General features: G+C 34.1%; 1 protein-coding gene across 1 annotated transcript in view; it reads right to left on the reverse strand.

Annotated features, from left to right (window-relative positions):
- Positions 1-14,859, reverse strand: part of UVRAG (UV radiation resistance associated) — a 322,439-nt gene that overhangs the window by 158,001 nt on the left and 149,579 nt on the right. The window contains exon 7 of the mRNA XM_003780887.2: positions 11,893-11,998. Coding sequence (XP_003780935.1) covers positions 11,893-11,998 — 106 coding nt within the window. The remainder of the gene's footprint in view (positions 1-11,892; positions 11,999-14,859) is intronic.

Here is a 14,859-nt window from a genome sequence, read left to right on the forward strand (position 1 = left end):
CTCAAAAAATATATATATATATATTTATTTTTCATAAAATACATCATTATATCAACATGTTATGAATTTGTTATTTGGACTTTAAAGTGAATTAGGAAATTAAATATCAATAGATATTCCCTAAATTCTTTAAATTATCACAATTTTTAAGAACATAAAGGAATGTAAGACTTCAGATTATGAGAAAAAAAGAATTAAGTGTAAAGAGGTCTTGAGATTAAAAAGCGTGAAAAGCATGGCTTAGGGCATGATTTTTAGGGCTTAATCTATAGGATTTTTCCCTTCAAAATTGGAAATAATTAACAATCTGAAAAAATGGTTTTAATTTTTTGCTTTATTTCATTGTTTTTAATTTTAAAAGTCAACTTTACTGAGTGTTGATTTAATAAACCAAAATCCTTGACACATTCTACCAGCAGAGATATAATTAAATTTGTTAAATAAGTTTGTTAACTTATTTTTCCATAAAAATACTTCCTACATAAACCTTTATCAAACATGTTTTAAAGGGTACTCAGACTCCTTTCTTCTCCAAATGCTTTGTTGGAATTTACCTACAGACGCTAATATAAAATCCTTTCCCTACAACAAATACATACATTTACGCATACACACACAATTACAGTACTATGAATATACATGCCCTTTTTTCCTATCAAATGGTGTCAGTAAAATCTTAACCAAATAGTAATTTGGCTATATCTAGAAAATTCTTAAGCCCAAGAGTTTGAGGTTGCTAAAGTATCTAATAGTTAACTAAAATTATAACAAAAACTACTCCATTTGTTAATTTAATTAAATGGGCTACCAAGATCTGGAATAAGCTGGTAGAGAAGGAAAAAGTATCCTGATTTGACTCACAATGAGGCCACCTGGGAACTCAGTGAAATGTATCATGGCATGGCCTTGTTGAAGCAATGAGCATAAAAAATGATTTTGGCAGTTTTGTTAAAAGTATGTCACAGCAATCATTTTTCACCCAAAATGTTTTCTTACTCATCCCTGAAATACTGATTCTAAACAGATGGCATAATCAACTGTAAGAGACATTTAAGCCAAGAAAATAAGCAGAAAATCTTATTTCCAATCATCATTATATTTGGTTTGAAAAGTCCATGAAATAAATGCTTTTATAACAATGGTCCTAAACAATTTTTCTGAACAAAACAAATATTTATAAAGCACCTACTATGTGCTTCTATAAATTTAGGTCTACTTAAGACAAAAGCCATTTTGACCTGCCAATCTACTGTAGAAACAAAGAAAAAAAGATAACGAGGGGCAGGCATAGTAGCTCACACCTGTAATCCTAGCACTTTGGGAGGATGAGGTGGGAGGATCACTTGAGGCCAGGAGTTCTAGACCAGCCTGGGTAACATAGTGAGGCTCTATCTCTACAAGAAATATAAAAATGATTAGCTAGATGTGGTGGCACACACTTGTAGTTTCAGCTGCCTGGGAGGCTGAAGCAGGAGAATCACTGGAGCCCAGGAGTTGGAGGCTGCAGTGAGCTATGATCAAGCCACCGCACTCCAGCCTCAGTGATAGAGACCCTATCTCTTGAAAAACAAACAAACAAAAAAGTCAATGAGGTTCTAAAATGCAGAAGCAACTTAAGTGTCCATCAGCAGACAAATGGATAAACAAATGTAGTATGTACATACATAAAATAGAATATTATTCAGCCTTAAAAAGGAAAGAATTTCTGTAATATGGTATAACAGGGATGAACTTTGAGGACACTGTATTAAATGTGATAAGCCTGTCATAAAAAAGCATATATGCTGCATGATTCCACTTAAACAAGGTGATAGAGTACAGTAATCAAAATCATAGAGACAGAAAGCAGAGTCATGGTTACCAGGGACTGGGATACAGGGGAATGGGGGAGTTAAGTGTTTAATGGATATAGAGTTTCAGTTTTACAAGATGAAAATAGTTTTGGAGACGGGGGTGGTAATGGTTGCACATTATGAATATATTAATACCACTGAATTGTACATTTAAAAATTGAGATCATAAATCTTATATGTATTTTACAATTACAAAAATTAGAAAAAAATACAATGAGGTTGCTTATTATGAAAGAAAAAGGAACCAAAAAAAATAGTTTGGGTTTCCTTTAGCGATAAAATAGTCAAGACCATGAAGAAATAGATCAAGTAGATCAAGAAGCCTACAGTATTCTAATATCACTGAGAAAAAAATAGGTAAAGTCTTAAGAAGCTATCTTTTTCCACCAAGAGCTAGGTGTTTAATTCCCTTAACTAGAATTTTCTCACAAAATATGTAAATTAAATTCCACCCAGCAGAGAGAAGACAATAGAGAGGAAAAAAAATGAGTCTTCAAATAAGACAGGGATATGCCTGGCTAGAGGGTTAATCTGCTTTAGTTGAAATACACATTCAAATGCGGAGATATTTTCTAGATTCAAAACACTAAGGAGACAAGTTCATTTAAATACTAAGCTAATACAAGAAGGCATGTGCATAATGTTTGTATTATGGCCCATGCATAGAAAAACATTCCTTTATAGAATATACCAAGTCATTCAAAACCAGGCTTGTTGGTTCTAATTTTTAATGAGTGAACAAACCCTGTGCATATGGGATCTATTTCTCCTTTTGTTCTAAGTGTCAAAGATAAGTTGCACAAAGATCTTAATGTCCCATAAGTATATTCTAATAGGTTTCTATATTCTATTTATCTGTTTACTCCAAGTGCTATGTCACATATGAATCTCCAATGGATTACTGTTAATTTAAATTACAGTGTTTTTATATAACACTGTATCTGAACTGAAAATTGCAGATACATTCATCACAGATACACACATTCCTATTTATGAGGGTTTACCAAAAAAATCATGAAAAATGCCAGACATTCATTTCAGAATGTTATACTTGTCTACAAATGATATATTACAGGGTGAGCATATCAAATCCAAAAATCTGAAATCTGAAATGCTCCAGAATTCAAAACTTTTTGAGTACCAACATGACACTAAAAGGAAATGTTCATTGGAGCATTTTGGATTTCAGATTTTTCGATTAGGGATGCTTAACCAGTAAAGGAAGCAAGTGACCATTGGAGCAAAAACGCCTTAGGTATAAAAGTTCTTAAAGTGCAGTCCCAGAAATCATGAGGGTTCCTGAGACTTTTTTCAGTATGTGAGATAAAAAATATGTTCATAATAATACTAACCTGTTACATTCTCCTTTCACTCTCATTTTCTCCTAATTGTATAGTAAAGTCTACCAGATTTACTATATTGCAACAGATTACCACAAAAGCACATGTGAGAGTTCAGGTATCTTTTAATAAGGTAAACAGTAGCTCTTACTAAGCTAAAATCTAGCTTAGTAGAAATTAAATTCACAAAAATTTAAAACAACACAACTCTAAACTTTGTTCAGAAAAATGGCTCAGCGCCTATAGCTCAGTGGCTAGGGTGCCAGCCCATACACTGAAGATGGCGGGTTCAAATCCAGCCTGGGCCTGCCAAACAACAATGACAACTATAACCCCAAAATAGCTGAGCGTTGTGGTGGGTGTCTGTAGTCTCAGCTACTTGGGGAGGCTGAGGTAAGAAAATCTCTTAAGCCCAGGAGTTTGAGGTTGCTGTGAGCTGTGATGCCCTATCAGGGCAACATAATCAGACTCTGTCTATATATACATATTTTTTTTTTCATAAAATACATCATTATATCAACATGTAATGAATTCATTATTTGGACTTTAAAGTGAATTAGGAAATTAAATATCAATAGCTATTCCCTAAATTCTTTAAATTATCACAATTTTTAAGAGCATAAAGAAATGCAAGACTTCAGATTATGAGAAAAAAAGAAATAAGTATAAAGAAGTCTTGAGAGTAAAAAGTGTGAAAAGCATGGCTTAGGGCATGATTTTTAGGGCTTAACCTATAGGATTTTTCCCTTCAAAACTGGAAATAACAATCTGAAAAAATGGTTTTAATTTTTTGCTTTATTTCATTGTTTTTAATGTTAAAAGTCATTCAAATTTACCAGTGGGGGTTATATACCAACTTTAGTGACACTAATTTTAATAAGTTCTGATAACCCACTACCATTGAACCAGCCTAAAAAAAGGTTTTAGAACTACTGCAGTTGTCCTAAAAGTTAACAAATTTGCTTTTAAATGTCATTTATAAGTTGTTTCTATTGCACTTACACCTAGTCAATCGCTAAGAAAAAGAAAAGATTTCCTTAGAAAATATTTCACCCAATCCATGAATTTCATAGATTCAATGGCAGTATTAGGACTGAAACCCAGGACTAGCTAGGAAGATATAGTAAAAACTACAATAATAAAATATATAGGAGTTCTGCTTCTGGAATAAGAGAATGATCACCTAGCAAACTTGGCATTCCCATATATAATAGGTATAGATTCTGGATAAAACATTATTTGAGAGTTCTGGAGACTAATCAATGTTAGGCATATTTTGGAAGGGAGTCAGAAAGTGGTACAAGCAAACAACACAGTGAATTTCCTCCCTTTCTGTTATATGGCCATGAGGGTGGCGACAAACAGTAACAGAAAGAGAATTGTCTTTCAGGTCAGAAGAAGCAAGGTAAAGAGGTCAAGCAATCTAGAGTGCCAGAATGGAGGAAGTCAGACAATGAGCACCCCAAATTCTTTTTAAATTCAATCTAAGTCTCTTACCGAACCCTGCAAACCACATGCAGGAGACAAAGAGAAAGCAGCTAGTACCTAAGGGTAAAAGAACCAAACTGAAATTTGAGCCAATGCCCACTGTAGGTTATCACAGTTTGATCCCAATTAAGTTAACTGCCTGCTAAAATAAAAACATCAAAATTCTTTGGAGCAAAGTAACAAAATCAAGAGATTCTACTTAAATATGTAATTTAAGTATGTAACAATATCCAGGATACTATGCAATATTACCCAGTATATGAACAGGTAGGAAAATGTGACTCATTCTCCAAGGAACAGACAATCAACATGGAAATCACGCCACAATGATCCAGATGTTAGGACTACCAGACAATATTTTAAAGGCAATCTTATAAATATGCTAAATGAAAAAAGTAAAATAGTCTCATAATAAATAAAAAGATCTGAAATCAGCAAAGAACTAGAAAATATTAAAAAGACCCAGGAAACTGCTAATTCTGAGCAAGATGGAATAGAAAAACAAAACAAAGTAAAAACCAAAAATCTGCCCAACAAATTTTCCAGGCTACCATAATCCTAATACTAAAATCTGATACAGTAATTAAAAACATTGCATCCCAAAATCCCTTACAAACATAGGTGCAAAATCCCTTAAATTATTACAAGATCAAATCAAATAGGACACAAAAGAAATTATACATTATAATCAATTCAGGTTTATTCCAGAAATGCAATGTTAAACAACTGAACCTAAATCAATTTAGTTCACCTATTAAGAGAATAAAGAAAACCACAAGATCATTTCAACACATGTAGAAAAACTATTTGACAAAATTTATTATCTATTTATGATAAAAAAAAAAAAAACTCTCAGAAACCAGGAATAAGAGGGAATTTCCTAAAACCAATAAAAGGACATTGCTTCCACTATATTTAATGGAGAAAGAATTGCTTCTCCTTAACATTAGGTATAATGTAAATATTCCAATTCTTACCATATTTTTCTACCTTGTACTGGGTGTCTAAGTCAGGAAAATTAAATAAAGGGCATAAAACTGTCCAAATTTGCAGATATGATTATTTATGCAGAAAATCCCCCAAATTTACAAAATAATATAACTAGTGTAAATGTAACAAGATCACAATAGATTAATAAATTAAAACTAATTATATTCATATATATAAAAAAAGGGAAAATGAAAATTCAAAAATAATTTCATTTGCAATAATGCCTCCACTACCCCACATTCCCATAAAACATTTAGGAATAACTCTAACAAAAGATGTCCAAAATCTCTATAGCGAAAGCTACAAGACCTTATTGGCAAAATTAATGAAAAATCTAAATAAAAGAGATATACCCCATATTCATGGATTAGAGGACTCGATATTGTTAAGATGGCAATTCACACACATACATCTTCCAACTCCAAAATAAAAAAACAAAAATTGTATCCAGTTTGATGAAAATATTTCAAATTGTATATAAAACCAGCACATCGTACCCCATGACTGCATTAATGTACACAGCTATGATTTAACAAAAAAAACCTGTAATTAGAAATGAGAAAAGAAATCTGAAATCACTTTACATATGTGCCAGGACTGAACAAATAAGTAAACAATTTATAGATAATGGGAGCCAAATTTCTTACTCTCAGAAAAAGATAATACAAATAAACCAAGTGAAGGGCGAGTCTAGAATGAACCTTGTGGTATTAGAATTGAAATCATTAGTCCAAACTCGTGTTTATTCTAATATAGGTAAAGATAGATAGGTACATGTGTATACATAACTCTGTTCACTGAAGAGGGCCTAAAAGCAGTTACAACCCAGTAGCAACAGGCACATCCAATGCCTAGATCTTGTTTCTAAACACCATTATCCAATGAAAGCCACCCAGTGGCTGATTTCAGGGCTGGGATAGGAAAAAAACAAATGAGCCTGAATCACATAGTGCCAGGAAGTAAGGAAGTACTTTAAAAACAAAAAAAGAGATGGGGCCATACTAAAAGGACAGAAGAGCCAACTTGAAAGATCTCTCAGTGGCCAAAGCCACAAGTCAAGCAATAAAATAAATAGGACAGCACTGGATTATAATACATGGTATGAAATAAATATATAGTAAGTCTATTTTGGTAAATAAATGATTAAGTAAGGGAAGGGTCAAATCTTCCTCACAAAGAATTCCAAATAATGTATGTAGATATTCCCCCCTCAGGAGGTAGAACTTAATTCCTTTCCTTTTCATTACAGGCTGGACTTAGTAACTTGCTTTCAAAAAGTCAAGTACAGAAAGAGAACTTTATAGTAGAGAAATCTGGGAAATACTACCTTAACCAAATGATGAAGGTTAACATCAACAGTGATTAGTCATTTGATTTAAAAAAGAAAAGATAGACAGCAGAGAAGACTTGGAAGACACACTGACTAAATCCAATATGGTATCTGGACTAAACACTGAAACTAAAAAAGCATTAGAACGCAGTCTAATCAAGAGAAAAACATCAGAGAAATCCTAGTTGAGATATATTCTATATAAAATACCTGTCAAGGTCATCAAAACAAGGAAAGTGTGAGAAATTTTCATAACCAAGAAGAGCCTAAAGAAGCATGACTACTGGGCGGCACCAGTGGCTCAGCCCCATATACCAAGGGTGGTGGGTTCAAACCCGGCACCTGACTGAACTGCAACAAAAAAATAGCCAGGCGTTGTGGCGGGCACCTGTAGTCCCAGCTACTATAGAGGCTGAGGCAAGAGAATGACCTAAGCCCAGGAGTTGAAAGTTGCTGTGAGCTGTGTGACATCATGTCACTCTATCTAGGGCGATAAAGTAAGACTCTGTCTCTACAAAAAAAAAAAAAAGACGACGAAGAAGAAGAAGCATGACTACTAAATGTAGTATGTATTCCTGGATGGGATTCTGGAACAGAAAAGGGACATTAGGTAAAAGCTAAGAAAATCCGAATAAAGCTTGAACTTTGGTAAATGATAATTTATCAATATAGGTTCATTAATTATAACAAACGTACTATACTAAGGTAAGATGTAAACAATAGGAGAAATTGGGTGTGGAGAATACAAAGTAAGTCCTTGTACTATCTTTGTGATAATTCTATCAATCTAAAACTGTTCTAAAATAACAAGTTTATTCATTTAAAAAAAAAACATTAGTGGAAACACTGGCAAGCCTTGAATAAAGTCCATAGTTAATAATAATATATCAATGTTAACTTTTTGGTTTCGATCATGTACCATCATGGCAAAAGTACTATGGTTATAGAAGATGTCAACATTAGGGAAAACTATAAGGTATACGGGAACTCTGGGAATTATCTTTGTAAGTTTCTTATAAATCTAAGACAAAGAGGTTTTATTTAAAGGGGTCAAAAATACTTTAACTGATATTTTTAAAAAGCTACACATGTGATCAACAGGATGTGAAAAGTGCTTATTATAAAAATATTAATTGGGAATCAAAACAAGAAAACACTACATAACCATTACAATGGTTAAAATGAAAGAGACTGACCAAAAGAATGAACAAATCTTTGAAAGACAGAAGCTACTAAATTCACTCAAGAAGATAACTTGAATAACCCTGTAAATATTAAAGAAATCAAATTTCTAGTTCAAAATCATCCCACAAAGAAAATTCCAGGCCAGACATCTTCAAAAGTAAATTCAACCAAACGTTCAATAAATAATTTCAGTTCAACATATATTCTACTAGAAAATAAAAAAGGAAGAAACACTTCCCCAAAGTTAAGCTGAGACAAATACTATCCTGACAAAAACAATAAAGAGATGATGAGAAAACAAAACTACAGGTCAATAGTTTTTATGAATATGTATGTATATATATTATAAATCCTTTAAAGTTTTGAATAGATTAAAAATATATATAAAAGAATAATTTACCAAGCCTAAGAGGGCAGAAAGGTAAAGTTAGGCTAACATTAAAAAACTCGACCAATGTATTTCACCATAATGCCAGAAGAAAAGAAAAAATGCATACAATTATTTCAATGGATACAGGAAAGTCACTTGACAAAATCTGAAATATGCAAGTAAAAATTTGAGGTGACAAAAGCAGAAATTTCATAATTAAGTGCCCCCCAAAATATTGACTATTGATGGTGTGTGAGATATCCAATCTTTGAAAGTCATCAAGTGTGAACCCAATTTCTTATAATAAAGTTAGTTATAATGTGGTAAAAGGTAATCTGATTTCTTTCAACATCAAATTTGCTTTTTCACTGTATATTTACTTAGACTAAAAATTAATTCTTACACTGTAGAATCTCCACAGTTGACCACCTCCCTATACTGATGACCCACTTAAGTTGACCTAATTTTCACAGACCAGGCATGTACCACATGTGTATATCAATACAATGGGGGCCTAGTTCGAACGTTGACCACCTGCATATGTTGACCAGTTTGTTATAGTCCCTTCAGTATCAACTTACAGAGGTTCTACTATATATTGAAAGTGCTTGGGTCAGAATATGATGGCCTTAGGCCAATTTGAAAAGGCAATGAGGAAAAAAGATAATAGTAAAGATTTCTAATATGCTATAGGTAGACCTTAAGGTGACTAACACAAAGATGGCATTATTCCCTGAAAGAAAACAAGTAAACCAAACTTGCTATCTCTATTTGTGAAATGATCATGAGAAACTGATCCTCTTCTTCAAGCTTCATATTCCTTGCCTATTTTAAGAGGACATTATGTAGCCAGGTGTGCTGGGTCACCTCTAATCCTAGCACTCTTGGAGGCCTAAGTGGGAGAATTGCTTGAGATCAGAAGTTGGAGAGTAGCTTGAGCAAGGGCAAGACCTTGTCTCTCTTAAAAAAAAAAAAAAGGGGCAGAAAAATTAGCTGGGTGCACATGCCTGTAGCACTTGATACTCAAGAAGCTAAGGCAGGAGAATGGCTTGAGCCCAGGAATTTTAGGTTACAGTGAGTTATAATGGGGTGCCATGCACTCTAGACTAGGCAACAGGGCAAGACACTATCTCGAAAAAAAGGGGAGGAGACATTGCGTTAGACTCATTCATAAATTCAACAAATATTTACTATTTAACACTATGTGTCAAACACTTTTCCAGACGCTGGAGCTACAGCAGTGAAAAAAAAGGCAAAAATCCCTCTGATTATAGAGTTTAGAGAAACAGAAAAATATAGTATACTACATATATCATAAATAGCAATAAATACTACGGAGAAAAATAGAGTTAGAAAAGAGAGAGAATGTACTGAAAGGATGGTGCAGCATTAAATGGGGTTATCAGCAAAGTAGATGATTTCTACATTCATATTCAGTGCAAAAATCTAATGATAATCTACGAAGTAACTAGGCAGAATAAAAACATGCAATGAACCTCTGAACTTGACCTCTTTAAACTCATACATTCTATCGCCCTGTTGTGCACGTTCCCACTTATATTTTTTAAAAAATAGGAATTTAAAAAATACATTTTGCTATACTGAAATAAAGCATATGTTGTTATTTAATAAAATAATTAATCTCCCAGTCTTGCTCTGGGAGAAGAAAATTAAAAAACAAATAAAGCCTAGCAATTTCCCCTCAAAGGCTCTAAACATTTATCAGTTTTGTATATCACAAAGAGGATTAAAATTAGCTATTTTTTCTCCCTCTGCAATATACTTATGATCTGGAATTTGGTCCTTTACTGCAACTGAATTACAGTGAAAGGTTTATTTAACAGTATCTGAAAAATGAAAGATTTTTCTATAGACAAGGAAAGTAATATAAATAATAAGAACACTGTAGTTATTGTGGCTACCATATTTTGTATGTCTGCTATGTGCCAGGTATAGTTATCAGCTAATTTATATATTAGTTTGAACTACATGAAGTTGTCATTTACAGGTCAAATTCAACAATTTTATACAGTCTGAACTAATTAATTTCAAATTCCATAAGAAGGAAGATTAATTGAATTGCTACTTTACCATAATTCTTCTATTATATTATTGTCTTGAGCAAATCTTCAAGGTAACAAGGAGCTTTTGTTTGGGATATGAAGGCATTCTACCAAGCTGATAGTAGCACAAATGACAACAGGAAGATGCTGCTTACCTATAATAATGAGTCTGTGCAAATAAATACTTAGAAAATTTTATCTAGAACTTAAAGTTTTAAATATACATATATATATGTTTTGTTTGGTTTGGTTTTTTGGGGGGGAGACAGAGTCTCACTCTGTTGTCCTTGGTCAAGTGCTCTGGTGTCAGAATTCACAGCAACTTCAAACTCTTGGGATGAGCAATCCTCTTGCCTTAGCCTCCCAGTTGGGACTATAGGCATGTGCAACCATGCCTGGCTAGTTTTGTTTCTGTTTTATTTTTCTATTTTTAGTAGAGACAAGGTCTCACACTTGCTCAAGTTGGTCTCAAACTCCTGAGCTCAAGCAATTCACCTGCCTCAGTATCCCAGAGTGCTAGATTAACAGGTATGACCCACCCCTCCAGCCAAAATTTGAATTTTAAATATTGTAATTCATAGAACAAATTTCATATGAAGCCATTCATAGCCATGTGGCTTTAAGAAAAGCTCAATTTATTAGCCATGCTCACTATTCTGTGTTTATGATAACAGAATCTTTATTCCAAAATAGATACTTTTCTTTTCCTTTACTATATACTTTCTTTATACTTTACTAGGAAGAGTATAAAGCAACCCAAATATACTAATGTGTTTCATCTATCTGAGTTCTAATTTCTATTTCTTTAGAAAAGCCTCTTTAAAAGAGAGTATTTCCCAAAAAAGAACATGGTCCACAAAGCAGCCTATTAAGCTCCAATCCTAACAATTATAATACTACATTCATCTTCTGAAAGTAGATTAGGCACTGTAGTTCAGTATTTTTCTCCTGGCAGCTATTTTTCATTCACTATACAGTTCATATTTCGAGTTCACACTTATAATACATTAATCAAATAGTTTTTTCATTATCTTCTAAGAAATTGTATGTAATCTAAAGTTTCATCTAGCAGAATAAACCAGGCACTTTGTATGTGACATTATTAGCAGATGGGAAAGTGTATTCTCAACACTTAAATGGCAACAGAAGTCCAAGGGAAACATCAAGAAAATAATAACTACCTAAAGCTTTTTGAAAAATATTAATCCTAAAAGAATATGATACTCCCCTTTAGACAACAAGAAGAGTAACAGGTAAATACATAAAAACCTACCAGCTCATTGCTTGTAGACGTGAGTCTTAATTTTTCTTCAATTTCTTTTCCAATTTTCTGAACAGTTACCTGAGTCTGTTTAATTGCACACTGGGCTCTATGAAGCCTAGAAATATAAGTTATAAAAAAATGTGAGTTAACTGTAAACACAGAGCCACAGATATAAATGACAAACCTCCCAGGATAAACAGAACTAATACTGAACCCAACTGATTGCTTCTCAATTCTGTTTACAATGAAATAGGGGGGAGGAGGGTTACAATAAATCCTAAAACAATAAAGCTCTAAAATACCCTTTCTATTCCTGCCTGTTTCTGATGTATTGAGAGCTAGGATGAAGAACTCAAAAGAGTCAGGAAGAGTCAACAGAAAATAATATGGGGCTCAGTGCCTACAGCTCAGTGGTTAGGGTGCTGATGTAATGCACTGGGGTTGGTGGGTTCAAACCCGGCCTGGGCCTGCTAAACAACAATGACAACAACAACAACAAATAGCCAGGAGTTATGGCAGGGGCTGTAATCCCAGCTACTTGGGAGGCTGAGGCAAGAGAATCACTTAAGCCCAACAGTTTGAGGTTGCTGTGAGCTGTGATGCCACAGCACTCTATGAGGGTGACATAGTAAGACTCTGCCTCAAAAAAGAGAAAAGAAAATAATAGTCAAATCCTATCATTTTATAAATGTGGAAACTGAGACCCAGAGAAATTAAGTGGATTGCTGAAGTCACTGAGGGAGTATCACTACTATTAAGGCTGACTAGTACTAAGGAAAAAAGAATTCACAATAACCTCATAAGAAGGTTGAATCAAAGCAGCCAGCACTCTGAAACAGGTAAGAAAACAACCAAAAGACAACAGAAAGCAAATAGGAAGATTTAAATACTGGGCCAAAGTCTAAATAAGCAACTCCATTCTCAGTAAGGTTTCTTTCAAGAAACACTGAAGGCTCGGCACCTGTAGCTCAAGCAGCTAAGGCGCCAGCCATACACACCAGAGCTGGAGGGTTCAAATCCAGCCCGGGCCTGCCAAACAACAATGGCAGGTGCCTGTAGTCCCAGCTACTTGGGAGACTGAGGCAAGAGACTCACTTAAGCTCAGGACTTGGAGGTTGCTGTGAGCTGTGATGCCACAGCACTCTACCCAGGGCAACAGCTTGAGGCTCTGTTTCAAAAAAAAAGAAACACTGAAAAAATTAAGATCTATTGTCATCTTTGATTTACTTATGGCTTTGTGGGACTTTTTCCTTTTTTTGGTTTGGGTTTTTTGGGGGGGTATATATTTCTTATACTTTTCATATAAAAAATAGTCAAACTGTCTTTATTTGCAGATGACATGATTGTCATGTGGAAAATCATTAGGAAGCTACAAAACAACTACTAGAATTAATAAGTAAATTTAGCAAGGTCACTGGAAATAAGGTCAAGATACCCCCCAAAAAATCCATTATCTTTCTATATATAGGCATATCTCATTTTATCGTATTTTGCTTTACTGTGCTTCGCAGACACTGTGTTTTTTTGCATAGATTGAAGGTTTGTAGCAACTCTGCACTGAGAAAGTCTATTAGCGCCATTTTTCCTATAGAATGTGCTTACTTCATGTCTCAGTCTCACATTTTGGTGATCCTTGAAGTATTTCAAATTTCCTATTATTATTATATCTATTATGGTGATATGTGATCTTTGATGTTACTATTGTAACTGTTTGGGATACCACAAACTGTACCTATATAAGATGGTGAGGTTGATTGATAAATGTTGCGTATATTTGCAAATGTTCTGACTACGCCACTGACTGGCTGTTTCCCATCTCTCTCCTTGTTTGGCTTCATGTTTTCTGAGACACAACATTACTGAAATTAAGCCAATTACCCAGTTGCTGGGAATTTCAACCAAATAGGTGCATTGCGTGGGAATATCACACACCTCCTGGGTGAAGGGCACAACTAGAACCTGACTTCAGCCATATAAAAAGCAAAGTTTGTAACCTAATATATATACCCCCATAATAATCTAAGATTAAAAACAAAAAGAAATTAGGCCAATTAATAACCCTAAAATGGCCTCTAAGTGTTCACGTGAAAGAAAGACTCCTATGTCTCTCACTTTGAAACAAACGCTACTAATGATTTAGGGAGAAAGTCATGTTGAATGCCAGATAAGCTAAAAGCTAGATCTCTTGCACCAATTAGATAAATTGTTAGCACAAAGGAAAAGTTCTTGAAGGAAATGAAAAGTGTAACTCCAGTGAACAAATGAATGATAAGATAGCAAAACAGCCTTATCAATGATATAAGAAAGTTTTAGTGGTCTGGATTAATCCCAGCAGCCACAATATTCCCTTATGCCAAAGCCTAATCCAGAGCAAGGCTCTAACTCTTTAATGATATGAAGGTGAGGAAGCTCCAGAAGAAAAGCTGGAAGCTAAGAAGAGTTAGTTCATGAAGTTTAAAGAAATAACCCATGTTCAGAAGACAAAGATGCAAGGTAAAGCAGTAACTGCTGATGTAGAAGCTTTAGCAAGTCATGCAGAAGATCTAGCTAAGATCATACACGAAGGTAGCTATTAATGTATATGAAACAGACTTCTACTGGAAGATGTTATCTGGGACTTTCATAGCTAGAGAGGAAGAGTCAACACCTGGCTTCAAAGCTTCAAAGGACAGGCTGACTCTCTTGGTAGGGGCTAAGACTTTAAGTTGAAGCCAAGGCTCATTTATTATTATGAAAATCCTAGGTCTCTTAAGAATTTTGCTAAATCTATTCTGCCTATGCTCTATAAATGAAACTATAAAGTCTGGATGACAGCCCATCAGTTTACAGCATGGTTTCCTATATATTTTAAGTGCCTTACTCCTCAGAAAAAAAGATTCCTTTCAAAATACTGCTGTTCATTGACAATTTTTTTGGTCATGTCTTTTTTTCTTTTTTTTTAATTGTTGGGGATTCATTGAGGGTACAAGAAACCAG

This window comes from Otolemur garnettii, unplaced genomic scaffold (genome assembly GCF_000181295.1).
Source record: "Otolemur garnettii isolate 467f Iridium unplaced genomic scaffold, OtoGar3 scaffold00001, whole genome shotgun sequence".
Classification (NCBI taxonomy): domain Eukaryota; kingdom Metazoa; phylum Chordata; class Mammalia; order Primates; family Galagidae; genus Otolemur; species Otolemur garnettii.